The sequence below is a fragment of the Rhinatrema bivittatum genome, chromosome 3 (genome assembly GCF_901001135.1).
Source record: "Rhinatrema bivittatum chromosome 3, aRhiBiv1.1, whole genome shotgun sequence".
Classification (NCBI taxonomy): Eukaryota; Metazoa; Chordata; class Amphibia; order Gymnophiona; family Rhinatrematidae; genus Rhinatrema; species Rhinatrema bivittatum.
In genome coordinates this window covers 296,889,829-296,909,064 of record NC_042617.1, presented here as the reverse complement: position 1 = coordinate 296,909,064, position 19,236 = coordinate 296,889,829, and the positions used below count along the sequence as shown (strand labels likewise).

Genomic DNA, 19,236 nt, shown 5'->3' with positions numbered 1-19,236 from the left:
TTGTAATTGGTGTTCTCAGAGGACAGCAGTATGTCAGTCCTCACACTCAGGTAACATCTGATGGAGCCTGGCATGAAAAACTTGTCACAGTATCTAGAACTTTAGCTGTGCTTCACTGAGCAAGCCCACACATGCCATTATGCCCCTCGTCCACGCGAGGGTCCATTCGATCTTGTAATTTAGTATTTAAAAACAGAATAAAACTTCAAGGGGATATGGTTGGGTTTTGTGAGGACTTACATCTTGCTGTCCTTGGAGAATATCCATTACAGGTAAGCAACTCTGCTTGCTCAGAGGATAAGCAGCAAAGCAGTCCTCACACATTAGGAATCCTATGCTACAGATTGCCTCCCAAAGCAAAAAGGGGAAACAAGTGCCAATGGGCATAACAATTAGGATTATTAAGTTTCCTTGTACCCCTGGAATCAGACAATTTTCAAAAATGTTTATTTTTGAAATATTAATGAGTAAACAAAATGCAGCTCTCTTGCAAACTAAAGAACAATTATCCTTGAAGTATTCTGCTTAAAATTATCTTGCCTCCCAGATTACTTATAAATTTGATCAGATTTTTTTTACTGGTTTAAAACTGAATGTAAAAGTGATTATGTTATTTTTAAATTTTTCTGTAATTAACAGTGTCTTTATGTATAATTTGAAAATTCAATAAAAAATACTTTAAAAAAACAAACAAACCTACCAAACATGAACTTTTCAAAATATGTTAAAAAAAACAAAAAACAACCCGAAATAAAATAAACTGTACACATGCATTTACATTTTTTTTATGACACTGCATTATTTTACTTGATTTATATTCCATTAAAGTAGTAGTAAAACATTCTAGGTAATTCAGGTGGCTGTTATTAAAGTTTGACTTTTCATTCTGATCAGTCTAATTCCTGAGATTAGCATTTAAAGTTTTTGAAAGTTCCTGTTATCGCTAAGAATCTATATAAAGTATTTATCAAGTATTTAATAAATACTCATCGGAACAGACATACCAACAACACATGTAAAGCATAAAAAATGACAGCTGGCTTTGGAAAAGGTTTAAAAAAAAAATGGATGTGTGTAAAATAGTCCAAAAATATATAAAGCCAAAAAGTAACCCAAGAATAAGATGAAGAGAGCAAACTATTGGCAAAGAAACAGACAAAATTTCTATTTTGAATAAATTAGCTAGTACTGCTGTTTCTAGAAGGGAGAAGAAAATAGATCCGCTTCTCAAATATACAAGACAGCAAAGAGGGAGAAGTGCTGAATTCGATAGGAATATTTCTTTGGCCTGGAAATTCCAGATCAAGCAAGGTTTGCCCCAAAGTCTGCATGCACTTGTACAGTCAAGTCTCGCACAACTCGTTAGAAATGAGGACCATATACTAAATACTCACATGTCTCTTCTTTTCTGCACTCGCTTCTTCTGCAGCCTTCTGATACCTTTGGAAAAAAAAAAAACAAAAAACAAGGACGTTACTGTCATTTGAATTACGAGATCCCTGCATTTTCTGCTTTCAAATAATTTCCCTGTTAAGAGAGGATAATTGAAAAGGAATACTCAGGCCTGCCCATTGGTTTAGAGGCAATGCTGTAGGCTGCCATGTAGAAAATCTGGGCCTGAATCCCAAATCCAGTTTCTGCACTTCAGGCTGGCAGGGTTTAAGTCTCGGTGCTCCTGCATTTTGACATAATGAACCCCCATCCGCTCCTCCACACATCACCTTTAAAGCAGTTCCATTGCTGACTCATTCAATAAATTACCAGTTTATTGCAAATATACATGACCCTCATTATCCCTTTTCAGACAGGAGATCACAGTCATCACCAACATCTGGAACTAGGTGGAGGAAATCATTTGGAGCAGGATCCCATAGTGTTATCTTAAATCAGGACAAAAAGCCATAAAGGCTTGCCCACACTTTGATCACTCTCTTTTTTAACATGTCCAAATACATCTACACTGTCCAACTCAATACATATCAGTGGAGAAACAGCCAAGTTAAAAGAAATCAGAAACCTATCTTTTCTGATGAAACACACTACCATAATTAGAATGAAGTTAAAGATACTGCTTTACAATAATTAGGGGAAGACTCACAAGGATCCTTATATAGAAAACAAAAAGGTACACTGCACACTTACTTCCCATCAGCGATGCTATACAACAGGAAGGACCAGCTCCCTCACAAACACCACCATTGCTCCCCACAAATCTGAAGATATTTTCTTTGTAGGATAGCATTCACTCAGATACAATAAATAAAATGATACATAGCGAATGTGAGATTGGGAAAATAGGGATAGATGGACATCTGGCTAGGATGCCACATCCATATTCTCTGAGGCACACTGGCAACTCAGGCCAACACGGATGTCCTGAGACAAAACAGGTAACCATGGCATTCACATAAGAAAGAAAGAATACAGTGCATTCAGATTTTCCATAGTTTTATGTTACAGCCTTAATCTAAAATGAATATGCTTTTCCCTCCTCAATCTACACACAACACCCCATGACGACAACACAAAATCAAGTTTGTAGAAATTTGTGCAATTAAAAAAATTCAATATCACATTTACTTAAGTAGTCAGACCCTTTGCTATGACAATCAAAATTGAACTCATGTGCATCCTGTTTCCATTGATCATTCTTGAGATGTTTTTTTTCAACCTGATTGAAGTCCATCTGTGGTAAATTCAATTGATTGGACATGATTTGGCAAGGCACACACCTGTCTATATAAGATCCCACAGTTGACAGTGCAGTGTGTGAGTATGAATGTGCTAGTTTAGTTTTAAATTGTCTATGTAGAGATATGTGGGGTTTTCTACACAAATAAATATAATATTGATGGAATTTATTGTCTCTCTATTTTGTTAGATGTTGAGATCAAAACCAAAGCCATGAAATTGAAGGAATTGTCTGTAGACCTCTGGGACAGGATTGTGTCAAGCCACAGATCTGGGGAAGGGGACAAAAATAATTACTGCAGCATTGGAGGTCTCAAAGAACACAATGGCCTCCATCATTCTTAAATGGAAGAAGTTTGGAACCACCAGGGCGTTTCCTAAAGCTGGCCACCTGTCCAAACTGAGCAATCAGAGGAGAAGGGCCTTGGGTCAGGGAGGTGACCAATAACCAGATGTTCACTCTGACAGCACCAGAGTTCTGCTATGGAGTTGGTTGTCTTTCTGGAAGGTTCTCCCATCTCTGAAGCACTCCACCAATCAGGCCTTTATGGTAGAGTGGCCAGACGGACGCCACTCCTCAGTAAAACGCATATGACAGCTCACTTGGCATTTGCCAAAAGGCACTTAAAGGACTCTCAAGAGCATAAGAAACAAGATTCTCTGGTCTGATGAAACCAAAACTAAAATCTGGAATTCTGGCCTGAATGCAAAGCTTCATGTCTGGAGGAAACCAGGCACTACTTAAGACCTAGCAAATATTTCTATAATGAAGCAAGGTGGTAGCAGCATCTTGCTGTTGAGATGCTTTTCAGCTGCAGGATCTAGGAGACTAGTCAGGATTGCGGGAAAGATGAACAGAGCAAAGTACTGAGAGATCCTTGATGAAACCCTGCTCCAGAGTGCTCTGGACCTCAGACTGGGGAGACAATTCACCTTCCAACAGGACAATGACCCTAAGCACACAGCCAAGACAATGCAGGAGTGGCTTCGGGACAAGTCTGTGAATGTCCTTGAGTAGCCCGGACTTGAGCCCAGACTTGAACCCAATCAAACATTGCTTGAGAGATCTGAAAATAGCTGTGCACTGATGCTTCCCCCATCCAAGCTTGGGAGGATCTGCAGAGAAGAATGGGAGAAAATCCTCAAATCCAGGTATGCTAAGATTGTAAAGTCATACTCAACATTGTAATCACTGCAAAAGGTGTCTCAAAGTACTGAGTAAAAAGTCTGAATACTAGAAAGTTTTTCTGATCATGCCTGTAAGTATTTATCTTTATAATGGAGAAATTACTACTTACCCGATAATTTCCTTCCCTCTAATGAGGGCATGTTAATCCCCACCAGTGGGTTATGCACCTCTGCCAGCAGACGGAGACAGAACAAAATCTAACACAGCTATACAGTCCCACCACGACATCAGCCCGCCGGTATTCTCTGGAAAAGCCAAACTGTGGACAAACTGATTATTCTTGAACATTATTATTAGCAGCAATCAAACAGTCATTCTTCCAACCCAACGGGAACACTGAGCTGAAACAAAAGTAGTCACAGATGCACTAAATTAAAGGGCTAGAAAAGCTACATAACAGTATTCATCAAAGAGCAGGAATCACGCTCTGCAATGTTCAACCTGAAAAGGCTAACCATAAATTCAACATGGGCAGCCTAGAGTGGGTCTGAAATTAACCTGCTCTTATTAGAGGAAAGGAAATTAACAGGTAAGTAGTAATTTCTCCTTCTTCTGCATTCTGGCAGGTCAATCCCCACCAGTAGATGTACCAAAGCTAATCCCAAAAAGGGCAGGAGGCCGCCAGCAGTCCAGTCAAAACCACCTGTGCAAACACGGTGTACTCTCTAGCCTGAAAATCCAAGCGGTAATGCTTGGAAAAGGTGTGCAAAGATGACCACATCGCCGTTCGGCAAATCTCAAAAGGTTGCAACAAAATAAATTCCGCCCACGATACCGCCTGAGCCCTCATGGATTGCGATCTAATCTGTTTCGGTGAGGCAAGCTCAGCAGCCACATAAGCTGCCGTAATGACTTCCTTAATCCAAGGGGCTATCGTTGCCCGCGTTGTTGGTGCTCCCTGTTTACCGCCACCATGGAGCACAAACAGGCAAACAGACTTCCAACAGATTTAGTTATCTCCAAGTACTGCAGCAAATGATGCTTGATGTCCAAGGAACACAAAAGACAGCATTCGCTTTCAACTCTGTCCTTGTCCAAGGTGGGCAGGGAAATGGACAGATTCAAATTAAACTCTGAAACGGCTTTTGGCAAGAAAGAGGGCATAGTCCCAATCTGTCCCGCTCCTGGAGTCATACACAGAAAAGGTTCCTGGCAAGAAAGAGCTAGAAATTCAGAGAGCTGACGTGGTGAACAGATTGCTACCAGAAAAACTGTCTCCAAGATCAGCAGTTGCAAGGAAAGAGCACACAGCGGCCGAAAGGTCGGACCCACCAAGAACTCCAAGATCAAATTAAGGTTCCAAAAAAAGGTACCAGAAGCCATAAGGGGGGGGGGGGGGCAAGGATGCTTAACTATCTTCAAGAAATAGAGCACGTTGGGATGGGAAGACAAAGGCCCTCCCCCTATAACAAGCAAGAGCTACAACTTGAACTTTCAAGGTGTTAAGGGCCAAGCCCGCAAGCCATTCTGTAAGAATTCCAAAATCAAAAGGAATATCCACCTTGAGAGGTTGAGAACTTCTCTCAGAACACCAGGCCTTGAAAACTCTCCAAACTCTAATATAGACTAGACTAGAGAAGTAGAAAATTTCCTGGGCTGAAGTAAGGTGGAAATCACAGCAGGCAAATAACTGCGCTTTAACAACAGAGCTCTTTCAATGGCCAAACCGTAAGACAAATTGACCCGGATCCTCGTCCACAATGGGCCCCTGCCACAACAGATCCTTTTGAAATGGTAGCCTGAGGTTACTGCCCACTAGCAATCTCTGGAGATCGGTATACCATGAGGCCTCCGAGCCCAAACCGGAGCCAATAAAAGGACAGTGTTGGTTTGATTTGCAATCTTCCGAACAATCCTGCCTATCAGAGGCCAGAGCAGAAACGCAAAGAGCAGGGTGACGTGTGGTCACTCCTGAATAAGAGCATCGATGCCTGGTGCTTTTGGGTCTCGTCTGTGACTGCAAAAGCACGGACCCTTCGCATTCTTGAAGGTCACCAATAGGTCTAGATCCGGTAGGCTCTAGTGGTTCACAAGGAGCTGAAAGGCTTCATATCTGTCCGCTCCTCCTGCTCTCCTGGGTCCAAGTTTCTCCTGCTGAGGAAGTCTGCTCTGATATTGTCCTTTCCAGCAAAGTGAGAAGTGGATTATGCCTAGATGATGTTGCTTCACCCACACCATGAGCACATCTATCTCCTTTAACACCTGTTGACTCTTGGTTCCACTCTGATTGTTGTAAGCCACAGTCGTTGCATTGTTGGACATTATCTGGACCGCCCGAGTCTCTAGATTTATTTATTTAAAAACTTTTCTATACCGTCGTTCAGTAATATACCGTCACAATGGTTTACAAATAGGCACATGAAAAAATTTGAAATAGATTGTAATTTAACTGGTAGGTGCCGGAATTGTTCAGTTACATGACTCAAATACTATATACTATATGTAATATGTATTGTAATTACCTTTATGGACTATCCATATATGCGGTGTACTGTAATTCTTTAACTTAATACTTAAGTATGATAAAAATAAAAAATAAAAACCGCATATATGTTCTCCGGTGACTTTTTGTTTGCCTGTGTATATGAGTCCTTTTCTTGTTTCTTAGTACTATCTATTCCCCATTCTCACTTTGAAAAGCTTTTTTGAAAAGCCAAGTTTTTAAGCTCTTTTTGAAGAGTTTTAAATCTCTCATTAATCTTATTTCGGGTGGCATTGAGTTCCATAAAATTGGGCCGGCTATTGATAGTGCTCTCTCCCTTACTTGTGTCAGTCTAGCTGTCTTTACAGAGGGTATGGTCAGTAGAGCTTTATTTGCTGATCTGAGATGTCTTTGTGGAACATGTAGCTGTAATGCAGTGTTCAACCAGTCCGTATTTTCTTCATTGATTAGCTTGTGGATTGTGCATAGTGTTTTAAATTGTACTCTTTGTTCGATAGGCAGCCAGTGTAATTCGGCAAGTGTTTGAGTGATGTGGGCCCTTCTGCTTTTTCCAGTTAGAATTCTGGCTGCAGAGTTCTGTAAGATTTGTAGTGGTCTTAGTGTTGTATATGGTAATCCAAGGAAGAGTGTGTTACAATAATCTGTGCTAGCGAATATAAGCGCTTGTAGAACAGTTCGAAAGTGTACTTGGGTTAATAGGGGTTTTAGTTTTCTAAGGACCATTAGTTTAGCGTAGCCCTCCCTAACTTTCAATGATATGTGTTTGAGGTTGATTTCATTGTCAATTATTACTCCTAGGTTATGAGCTTTTTCGGTTAGTTCTACTATCTGATCATTTTTAAGTTTGATGGGATTCTGGATTAATTCAGTGGTTTTTCGTTCAAGGTGTATGAATTCTGTTTTTTCAATATTAATTACTAATTCCATTTGGCTTAGTAGTTGTTTAATTATATCTAGGTATAACATTGCTAGGTTCAACGTTTTTTCAATTGTTTCTTCTACTGGTAAAATTAGATGCTCGGCAAACTGCAAGCACGCTAACCGAACTGCCCGTGCTTCCAATCTGTTGATGTTCCACTGCCGCTCCTTTGCATTCCAGTGACCTTACACTATCAACTCCTGACAGTGAGCTCCCCAGCCCAGAAGGCTTGCATCAGTCTTGAGTACCAACCAATCTGGCGTAACCAGAGAGATGATTTGCCCTTAACCACCAGTTCAAATGAGACCTCACCTCCAATGGTAGGAGCAGCCTCACCACATAATTCTGCAACTGAAAGCAACAAATGTTGAAGAGGTCACATATGTGCCCTTGCCCAGGGAACTACTTCCAAATTGGCAGCCAAAAACCCCAGGACCTGCAGATAAGACCACACAGTTGGGTGAGCAGTATTCATCAGGATTCAAACTCGAATCATCAACCTTTGGATCTGAGTCTTCAGCAGAAAGACTCTGCCCTGCCTTGTATCAAAGTGAACCCTGTGATACTCCAAAGTCTGAAACAGCTGAAAATTCTCTTGGCCAGATTCACCACCCAGCCTAGGTCCTGTAACAATGAAACCACTTTGTCAGAAGCGCAAAGACTCTCCAAAGATCTTAACCCGAATCAACTAGTTGTCAAGATAGGAAGGAACTAGAATTCTGTTTTTGCGTAGGGTTGCCGCTACCACCACCATGACCTTGGAAAAGGTCCAGGATACCATGGCCAGCCCAAAAAGGAAAAAGGCCTGAAACTGGTAATGACTTATCAGAATGGCAAACCGAAGGAACAGTTGTTTGATGAATGAGACTATACGGATATGCCTCTGTCAGATCCAGAGACATGAGGTATTCCCCTGCTTGTACTGCCATTGACAGAGCACACCGTTTCCATCCTGAAATGCTTGACACAAATGATGGTTGATGCCCTTGAGACCCAGTATGTGTCGAAAAGACCGTTCCTTCTTGGGCACAGCAAAATAAATGGAACAGCCCGTATTTTGTTGCGATTTGGGAACGTGAATCACCACTTTCAAGTCCAACAGCCTTTGTAATGTAGCTTCCACTGCTACCCTCTTCTGAGTGGAGCTGTATGGAAATATTATAAAGGTATCTGGACGGATGCGAAGAAATTCCAGAGCATATCCATCCCAAACCACTTCGAGGACACATTGATCTGAAGTAATCTGGACCCACCTGTGATAAAACAGAGAGGCACCCACCTATCTCCTGCACCAACAGGAGATGATAGAGGGGCGCCAGTTCTGGAGCCAGTATTCTTTTTCAGGCCTTTGGGGGCAAAAGGACTGAGATCTGTGGAAGGGATGGGATCTCTGGGAAGAACTTCCCCTATTAAAGCCAAAGACACCGGTAGTCCTGAGAGTGGCCACGTGCCTGAAAAGTCCGGGAAACTGGCTTCTTGTCCTCTGGCAAATGAGGAACCTGTGGTTTGCCCCCATTTAATAGCCAATTTTGGACATACAATAGGGACACAGCGAAAAATACGCAAAATCACCCTCACAGCCTACATAAGCCAAAAAAGGAGAAGCCTGAGAATGGGACCTAGCCAAATGGCTGCTCAACCTGCTGTGTGTAAACTACCTCCACCCTCACAGAACTCCCCAGAGATATGAGCGAGGCGGCCAAACATCGAGGAAACAGACCCAGTAGGAAAACTTCTCTCCGTTATCCTGCCTTATATATATAGTAAAAACTTTTACTTGAGCTCAGCCCTCCCTGGCTGAGAGCAGGAACAGGTCCTGGCTACAGGAGAAGAGGGCAAAGGCCTTCACCACCGAGCATCTCTCAGCCTGCAACCGCTAATTGAATTTTAAGTCCACATCACCCAAGACTACCAGACTGAAGGCACTCTACTGAGGGAGGGACCGAACGCTATCACCTCAGTAGGCAAGCAGTGCTATATAAACATTTCATCTTCCTGATATCTCCTTTTGCACTTCTTTCCTCCTTTCTATCTTTACTTTCTTGCTCACAGGCAATCCTCCGTAGGGAAATGCATGTCCACCATCAGCTGGAGATGGAGAATACTGGTGGGCTGATGTCCAGACGGGACTATATAGCCATGACGTCAGTTTTTGCTCCGTCTTCATATGCTGGCAGAGGTGCATAACCCATTGGTGGGGGACTGACCTGTCAGAATGCAGAGGAAGTAATGATTTAACTGGAGGAAGTGGGAGGGGAGGGTGAATTATCGCCAACTGATGTGCCTTATCTGTGGATCCTTGCACTCTCTCTTCAAATAAAGTTATATATATTTATACTACATATTTTATTAATTTTGGCTAGAGTAGCATGGCTGCCGTATTAGTTCACTTGAATGTATGGAAATAAAGGTTGTTAAATTTAAAAAAAAAGTGAAACCTTTTAATTGAACTAACATTTCTTGACTAGCTTTCAGGAGCTAATATTTACAGGTATTTATATACTGCCCCTCCAGAGAAAAAAGTGTTAGGGGTGGCTTACAGTAAAAACATTCATAAAATATTTACAAAGCACAAACATAAAACAAAACAATGGAGCACTCTACGTAAAGTAACCTCTAGGCAACAATGTCAAATGCTGCTTTGAAGAGTTAGGTCTTTAAGGATTTTTTAAACTCCCTTCTTCAGGTTACTTTCTGGAACCAGACCAGTACATCAATGGCTTTATGATCAGCATAATTAAATAAAAATTTAACAATCCAGGAACATAAGACTTTTGAAGTTAAAAGGTTCAGACACAGAGTCCTTTCTTGTTCGTTCCGAAGACCTGTTTCTTAACTCATTATAAGCCATAAAATGTGACTATTACCTGTTCATCACCCAAACTCCCCCCCCCCCCCCCTCATATACATAATTGGAAATAAAAAGCATACCAATGATAGCATATGGGGAGAGTTTGAATCATAAGATTCACATTTTCAGGTAATATTTTTTACTTATTCTATTTTGACCAGAGGAAGAGTATTAGCACCCAAAAGCTAGTCAAGAAAATATTTTATATATTGTTTGCTAACCTTTATTTTAATTTGACTCTGGGAGCCATGACCCCTCCCTGGCTCCCTTCGACATCCTGCCCCTTTCCCATTCCCCAAATAATTGCATGTTACACACAGTAATCTTGGTATTAATTGGCCACAGCTTTTATTAACATAACAGTTAATATGAACTCAACATTATAACGACTTCACCCACCCGGGCCAATCCTTCGGTTTCACCGTTACCGGGACCACGCCCCTTTTTGCCGCCCGCCACAAATCTAGCAAGGTGACATCACTTCCAACCCCTCGCCACGTTTACAAGCAAGGGGGCCCTGCCTCCGGGCGTGGTCCCGACCCCTCCGACAACCTGCCTTTTGTCAGCCCCGTGGCTGACCTATGTCCAATAAGTCTCTATTGGCCCGTGTACCCGCCCCTCAAGCTGCGACATTACCTATGAGCACGTTGGTGCCCTATCCCCACACTGATCCTCGGCACCTTTAATCCTTCCCTGGGGTGGGAAAGTAGGTCGCCGGAAAGAGGCTGGCTGCGGTGCGGCCCATGCCTTAAATACTCGGGCCGACGTCATCAGGGCCGGCCGCAGCCGTCCCCGATGAAGCCTCCCCCCCCCCCGTGCGTGGTGACACTGCCGATGTCACGACGCGCCCTGATGACGTCGGCCCATGCCGCCCTTGGAGCGCCCAGATGCTGTTAGTCAGCACCGCCCGCCGACGCCGGATCCCCACCGGTCTTCGGCCCACGGCCCCAGGTAAGCCGTGGGCCCTTGAATTCACTATGGGCCCACCCATTAATTTTATTTATTTTACTGAAATGTCTTGCTTTTTCAGAGCAATACAGAACATTCAACAACCCTGCTCCTGATATGGAGCACATATCCAGGGAACCCCGCCCCTAGGATTTCCACCCAATGTTTGCCTGAATAATGAGATGCCCCGATTGCTGGAGGATACTTTGTGATAAGGTACTATACATATGAGCAGTAAGTGAAAATATGGACAGAATCGTAATTGTTTGCATGGTTGAAAGCTTGTGGCTGTTCATAGCACTTGCTCAGTACAACAGTATAACTGGTTTGTTTTATGCATGCAAGTCTGACAGTTGTTGGAAATTCACACTACTTATTTGTTTTCTCACCCATGACGCATGCATGCAATAGTGCCAGTCACCATATAAGGTGGTGGTGGGAGAGGGGAGATTATTAAGTTGTTTCAGCTCAGACTAGCATTAGTATTCCTTTACCTTTTTGTGGCATGGTCTATTGGTTATAATGTCACTTTCACTAATGTTCTATATTGGGACAAATACTGTCAAAATGCCAAGTTAATTGTATATTAGGACGGCTGGTAAGCAGAAGCTTTGGTTCCCCAAATAAAGCCATCAAAATGAGTCTGGGCAGGCAGAACATGCTTATAGGTTTGGAAAGAAAGTTGGCAGCACAATAGCTTGATTAATGTAGAACAGATATACCAGTTTTGGAAGGTACTTGCAGAAAGTTTGTAGAACCTGTTGTGAAAAAACTGCAGGTATGGTGAATTTGAAGTTAGAGCCTGTAGTTCACTTACTCTTCATGTCAAGGTGAAAGTAATGAAGTACACGTTCCAGTCCACTGATTTGAGGTTCCAAGAGAAGTTTCACCAATTGAACTATGACAACACTGAGGTCCCAAGGCACTGGATGTTTACTAATTGAAGGCAATGAACACCTTAAAGCTTTCTTGAATTTTGACACTAAAAGATGAAAGAAAATCTGAACCTCTTCATCTGCTGGTGATATTCCACAATTGCACAGAGAAATCTTGACTGAAGAGGTGCTGAAGCAATTGCCTGGGCCTATAGTTGATTGGATCCATATCATATAAAAAAAAAACTTCTTCCATTTGAAATTGTAGTATCTTCTCTTTGAAGGCTTTCAAGTTGAAATAAGCATGTCCTTCACCTCCTTTGAAAGGAGGAAACTGAAGTTTAACATGCATGCAGTAAGTGCCAGCAAAGGCAGGTTTGGATAGCAGAACCTGCTGTTGTCCAGTGTGATGAGAGTCAGAGACATCCCCATTGGAATTGGAGACTAAAAGATAGGCAAGATTATGGATACCACACTTGTCGCAACCCAGCCTGTGATATGAAGATTAACTTCACTCTGTCCATCTTGAAGGGCCTCCTGGACTGTCCTGACAATAAGAGTAATTGGTGGGTATGCACAAAGTAGACCAGAGCTCCTTCTAAAACAAAAAGCATAAGGAGTTTATCTTTAGTTGTTCAGATGCATTGAACAGATCTTCAACCTTTGTTGTCCTCAAAGGCAAAAAGGTAAATCACAAGTGTTCCCCAGCAACTGAGCAAGTCGTCTGCGACCCTTTTATTCAAGGATCACTCATGGGGTTGTACTACTCTGCTGAGGCGGTCCACCAATGTATCGCTGATTCTCAGAAGGTAGGTCACTTGGAGATAAGTATCCTGAAGTCTGAGCCATGATCAGATTCAGAAGGCCTCCTGGCAAAGAGTGAATGAGACTGGGCCTCCATTTATGTAGAAAATGGCCACCTAGTTGTCTGAATAAAGATTCTCTTATTCAAAAATAGGTAAGAAAGCCCTTAGGGTATTGCAAATGGCATGCAGTTGCATATAATTAATCTGCAGATGACTATCCACTAGGGACCACAAGCCTCACCATACCAGTGTGTGCCTCCCACTCCTTGGTGGAGGTGTCTATAGAGGGTCACTTGATGTGCTGGGATATGCAGTGAGGCCAATCTTTAGAACCTCTGGATTCATTCACCACTAGAGGGTTACTGAGATTTGGTGAATTGGTGATAGAATTGATTCCACCTGCTTCGGAGGACCCGATGAAGGCCCTACATGTACAAGTGAGTCAGTGGAATTACATGCACTGCTGTGGCCATGTGTCCAAGTCAACCCAAGACCAATCTTGATTCTCTGTCCTGCTGTAGAAAAAAGACCTTACTAGGCCCACCAGAAAGGCAGCTCTTTCAGTGGGTAGAATCCCTTTCTCCTGAAGTGAGTCTATCCATGCTCCTATGAACCAAATTCTTTGAGACAGGATTAAGTTAGACTTGGAGAAGTTGACCACAAAATCCAGGGACTGAAGAAGCCAGATGGCTGTCTCATAGGGGTCAGGAACTCATTGGAGATGAATCTGACACTAACCAATCATCCAGGTATGGGAGAATGCAGACTCCTGCCAACTAAGCTGTGTAGGCACTTATACAAGGCACTAAGTGAATATTCTTGGGGTGAGGTGAATGGTAATATGTGCATATGTATCCAGAACACACATGCAATCTGTCAGTTGAATGAAGGGAAGAATCATCTTGTGCAATTCTGGCAGCTGTATCTCAAAAAAGATATTGCAGAACTAAGAAAGGTATAGAAAAGAGCAATGAAAATATGGGGCTAGAAAAGGTCCCCTATGAGGAAAGGCTAAAAAGGTTGTTCTTCAGCTTGGAGACAGCTGAGGGGAGATAGGATAGAGATCTATAAAAAAAATGTGGTGTGTAAAAGGTAAATACTAATATTTCAGAAAATACAAAGACTAAGGGACAATCCATGAAGTTGCTAAGTATTACATTTATAACAAATTGGAGAAAATTTTTCGCTCAAAGTACAATATGCTCTGAAATTCAATGCTAGAGGACTGGTAAAAGCAGTTAGCATAGCTGGCTTAAAAAAAAAAAAGTTTGGACAAGTTCATGGAGAAAAGATCCATAAAAATAATTATTAACCAGGTAGACTTGTGGAAAACCACTGCTTATCCCTGAGTAGAAGAGGCATGGAATCTACTATTTGGGATCCTGCCAGGCACTTCTGACCTGGATTGGCCACGGCTGGAAACAGGATACTGGGCTTGATGGACAGAGCCAGTTTGGTAGTTTTTATGAACCTCTCCTGAAACAACAATTTGTTCTCTCCCAAAGTCCAGGATAGGTTTCCATTCTCCAGACTTCTTGGGAGATTAGAACCCCTGGCCATACTTCTGCAAAGGGATAAGTTTGATTACTTTCTATTGAAGGAAAGATGCTGCCTCCAGCTGCAGCTGGGCAGATTGAAGGGTTGTAGTTGAAGACTGCAATCCATTGGGTCAGAGGAGAGTGAGCAGTAACCATACTCCACAATTTTCAAATCCCACCTGTCCTTGATGATGTGAATCCATTCTGGAAAGTAGGACTGAACCCTTCCTCCCACTGAAGAAGGCAAAGTTAAATAAACAAATATCTTTCCTCTATGTTTATCTCTAGCAGGCAACTGCTGCTGCTGAACAGGAAGAGAGAGATGCTGAGAAGAGTTGAAGGCACATCTTTGGAAGAATATTTGTAGAATAAGTATCGCCGTCAGGCTGGAGCCAGCTGATTCTCTGCCACTAATGACTGACTGCATTGTGGAATGATGCCACTTAAAATCAGCACCACAGTCTCCTGTACTTTGTTGCTAATTAAAAGTTGTCTCCTGTATAGGGTACATGTAGACAGCAATGCACATTTTATAAAAGCCACTTATTCAAAACCAGCAAACTTTCAAAACTATGAATGTGGCTGAAGTCCTGGATGCACTATCAAACTTCATATGCAGACCTTCTCAGAATGAAGTTCACCTGTCCTGGGTCTGATGATTTTGTCAGGTTTTAGCTTTTGTACACATTCATGCAAAACCATGTACAGCAACGATCTGAGCACTAAGCATGGATCCTTGGAAAGTCTCCCCACCCCCTTCACAAACACATCCAACATTTCTGGATTCTTACATATAGTGTGTTATCTTATAGTCATCACAAGTGGGGGGAAGAGAGACAATGCTTTCTCCCTTCAAGGAAGGAAGAAAAAAAAAAAAAGGAGTAGCTGCTATCTTAATACAAAAATTAATACCTCTAAAAACAAAAACCAATAGAAGCTCAATTTAAAGATGAGTAGATGTGAGATACTGGTGAGCTTACTTTACATATGCATTCTCTCTGGATAGGAATCCTAGCCAAATTGCCAATGTGAGAGGATTAATTTTGCCTTTACTTGAGACAGATAAGAGCACTACTATTCATTTTGATACAGACTCCCGTATAGTAATGAACAATTTGAACCTGTTCTATCTGTGGGGGGTAGTGAATCTAAGGGCAATACATTTTACTTTCATTACACCACATATGGTAAGGAAGACCTTTATTTGTTCACCAAGCATTTCAGATCATATGAAATTTTAACATTAAAATCAAATATCAAAGAGCACAAGCTATCTTCCTGGAAATATATTTATATAGATACATCTTTTGTACAAAGTAAAATTAAAAAGAAATCCAGAAAAATAATCGCTGGTGAAACACTAACTGAAGTTAGAGACACTGCTATACAAAAGATGGGGGAAGACTTGCATGGATCTTAAGCCAGAAAACATGTTGTACAGTTCACATGAACTTCACTTTCTATCAGAAGCACTGCATTGCAGAGAGGACCAGTTCTCTCGCAAGCACACCACCTCTAATCTTCACAGATCTGTGACCATAACTTGAGTATTGTGTGCAGTTCTGGTCACATCTCAAAAAAGAGAAAGCACAATTAGAAACAGTGCAGAGAAGAGCAATCAAAATGAAAGGAGATGGAACAATTCCCCTATGAGGAAAGGCTAAAGAGGTTAGAGCTCTTCATTTTGGAGGAGAGACAGCTGAGGGGAGATATGATAGGTCTATAAAATGAGTGGACTGGAATGAGTAAACAAGTCGGTTTATACTTCTAAATAGTACAAAGTCTAGGGACATTCAATGAAGTTACTAGGTTATACATTTAAGACAAATAGGAAAAAATATTTTTTTACTCAATGCATAAACTCTAGAATTCAGAGGATGTGATGAAAGCTGTTAGTGTAGCTGGGTTTAAAAAAGGTTCAGACAAGTTCCTGGAAGAAAAGTCCATAAACCATTATTAAGCTGGACTTGGGGAAATCCACTGCTTATCCTTGGGATAAGCAGCATGAAAATTATCCACGTTTTAGGATCCTTTCAGGTACCTGTCAGCTGGATTGGCCATTGTTAAACAGGATACTGGGCTTGATGGACCTTTGGTCTGACCCAGTATGGCAAATCTTATGTTCCTTGTAGGATAACATTCACTTAGATACAATAAGATGATCCATAGAGAACAAGAGATTGGAACATGGGGGAATGGATAGATAGACTGATAGATATATCTATAAATATATGAGTTTAACTACAAATGTTTCATGAATTACATTAGAAAATCTTTATTCATTGGTTAACATACTGTATAAATTTTATGACCATCAAAAATCTAGACATTTATACTATTATCTAAACTTCTATATAATAATCATTGGGTAAAACTCTTGAAGTTATTTTAACACAATGCTAATATATTCCTCATTACTAAAAAATGTCCTTGAATCTTATCAATTCCCATAAATGTCTTTAAATATTACAAAATATGAGGTGTAGACTCCAACAACACCCTGACGGCATGAATCTCGGAAAGTATCCTCACAAACAAAAATACAGACCTCCATGGGTCTTCAATGTAAACATGACTTGTTATATTTATTACCATGTTATAATGTAAAATATTCTTGTTATATTTATTACCATGTTATAATGTAAAATATTCTTATATCTATTTAATACCATGTTATAATGTAAAATAGGGCTGTTACCACCCTATTCCTTTAGTTATCTGGAAACCGATGTGATATCTCGATCGAATGTCGGTATACAAAATAAATAAATAAATAAATAAATAAATGACCAGAAAGCCAAACAAAAGATCAACGTGGAACCCTAAAAAGACCCTTGTTTTGCCCAGAAAAGGCTTCCTCAGGGGGATCTTCCCTTGCGGTTTTCATTTCTATAAACTGTTTAGTGTATTACTTCTGCTGCACAGGTATGTCTTTCTGCCATTGTTATTGTAAACATCCTCTGTTAATATCTTGGCATGTGAATTAAGATGTGTAAGTATTAAATATATGTGTGTGTTGTTTTTAACCTTTATTAGCTGTAATAAGGCATGCAAAAAAGAAAAAATACGAGAGGGTCACATGTCCATGCAGAAGATCTGACAAAACCAAGCTAAGAAGCTCATGAGGCAGCACACAAATGGGAACCACCAAACATGCTCAGTAAAACTTTTACTGAGCTAGGAGAAAGAGTTCCATCTGGCACCATTAGACAACATCAGCCATACATCATGGCTAATTCAGCCCTGCTTGATGGAGAACAGATTTTAACTTTGTGGAAATGAATGGGGTAAGATGACAGCCAGACTAGTGGTAAGTGAACAGAAAAACTATTTATCAAATATCAAAAGTAGAGAAAGCACAAATATTAACAAAAATTAGATTACTAATATATTTTGAAAATTTTGAAGAATTACAAGATCAACAAAACCTTAATCAGTAAGATTTTTTTTTAAAAACAAAAAAATAAAGCTCCCAATGCTGTCTACAAAAGATTTCAATAAAAATCTATAGTAACGTAGATGATAGCAGAAGGACCAACTGACCCATCTAATATGCCCAGTTATTCTGTCTGCGTTGCTAAGGATATATTCCAGTTGCCAGCCATAAAGTTTAACAGCTTGTAGGATCTCTCTCCTTATCCAAGTCATTGCTGAAGTAAAAACTGACAACTGTATAGTTAATTATGGCTGAATATTGTATTCGTAACAGATTACATCTTTTCTGTATGGAGTGAAAGCCACTAAGTTCTGTGCAGGTGGAAAACATGCTGTATTGTATTTGACCACAGGAAAAAAAATTCAGTGGGCTGCTTACTTATATATTATATTTATTAAATTAAAAAAAATAATGGATTTAAATGAGTACCTAGTAAAATTATAATTTAAGTGAAGCTTTTATAGGAACAATAAGAGACAGTGGTGATAATTCAGAAGAACTCAAATCATGGTGAAGTTGGAAGATGTAATAAGGCAGATCGACAAACTAAACAGTAGCAAATCACTCGGACCAGATGGTATATATCCCAGAGTTCTGAAATTACTAGTAACAGATCTGCAATTTCATTTTTGAGTTATTTGTAACCTATCATTAAAACTGTCCACTGTACCCAAAGATTGGAGAGTGGCCAATGTAATCCTTATCTTTAAAAAGTGCTTCATAGGTTATTTGGGAAATTACAGACCAGTGATTCTGACTTCAGTGCTGGGAAAAATCATGGAAACTATTCTAAGACCAAAATCACAGAACATATAGAAAGATCTGGTTTAATAGGACCCAGCCAACGTGTATTTATACAAGGGAAATGTTGCCGCACAAATCTATTACATTTTTTTGAAGGAGTTAAACATGTGGATAATGGTGAGATAGATGTAGTGTTATTTGGATTTTCAAAAGGCATCTGATAAAATGCCCCATGAGAAAATTAAAAAGTCATGGGCTAGGAGACTTTTATTGTAGACTGCAAATGGGTTAAAAAATGCGAACAGAAAATAGGACTAATTGGTCAGTTTTCTCAGTGGAAAAAAGTAAACAATGGAGTGCCTCAGGAATCTGTACTGGGACCAGTGCTTTTTAATATGTTTATAAATATGGTAAGGGAAACGAATGAAGTGATTAAATTTGCAGACAAAATTATTCCAAGTTGTTAAATCACAAGTGGATTGTGAAAAATTATAGAACCTACTTGAGAGAATGAAATTCAAAATGACATGTGAATTCAAATGGTATGTGAAATTTAATGTGGACAAGTGAAAATGATGCACATGGAGAAAAGTAACCCACACTGTAGTTACACAATGTTAGGTTCCATATTAGGAGTTACCACCCAGGAAAGGATCTGGGTGTTAGAGGACAATATTTTGAAATCATTGGCTCAGTGTGCAGTGGCAGTCAAAAAAGCAAACAATGGAAAACAAAATGGAGAAGTTCATAATGCCTCTATCATTCCCTGGTGAGGCCTCATCTGGAGTACTGGGTA

General features: G+C 40.6%; 1 protein-coding gene across 5 annotated transcripts in view; it reads right to left on the bottom strand.

Annotated features, from left to right (window-relative positions):
- LIMA1 (LIM domain and actin binding 1) overlaps window positions 1-19,236 on the bottom strand; it is a 236,304-nt gene that overhangs the window by 107,242 nt on the left and 109,826 nt on the right. For all 5 annotated transcript variants that reach the window (XM_029595006.1, XM_029595009.1, XM_029595011.1 and 2 more), the window contains exon 3: window positions 1,395-1,440. In XM_029595006.1, the coding sequence (XP_029450866.1) occupies window positions 1,395-1,440 (46 nt within the window). The remainder of the gene's footprint in view (window positions 1-1,394; window positions 1,441-19,236) is intronic.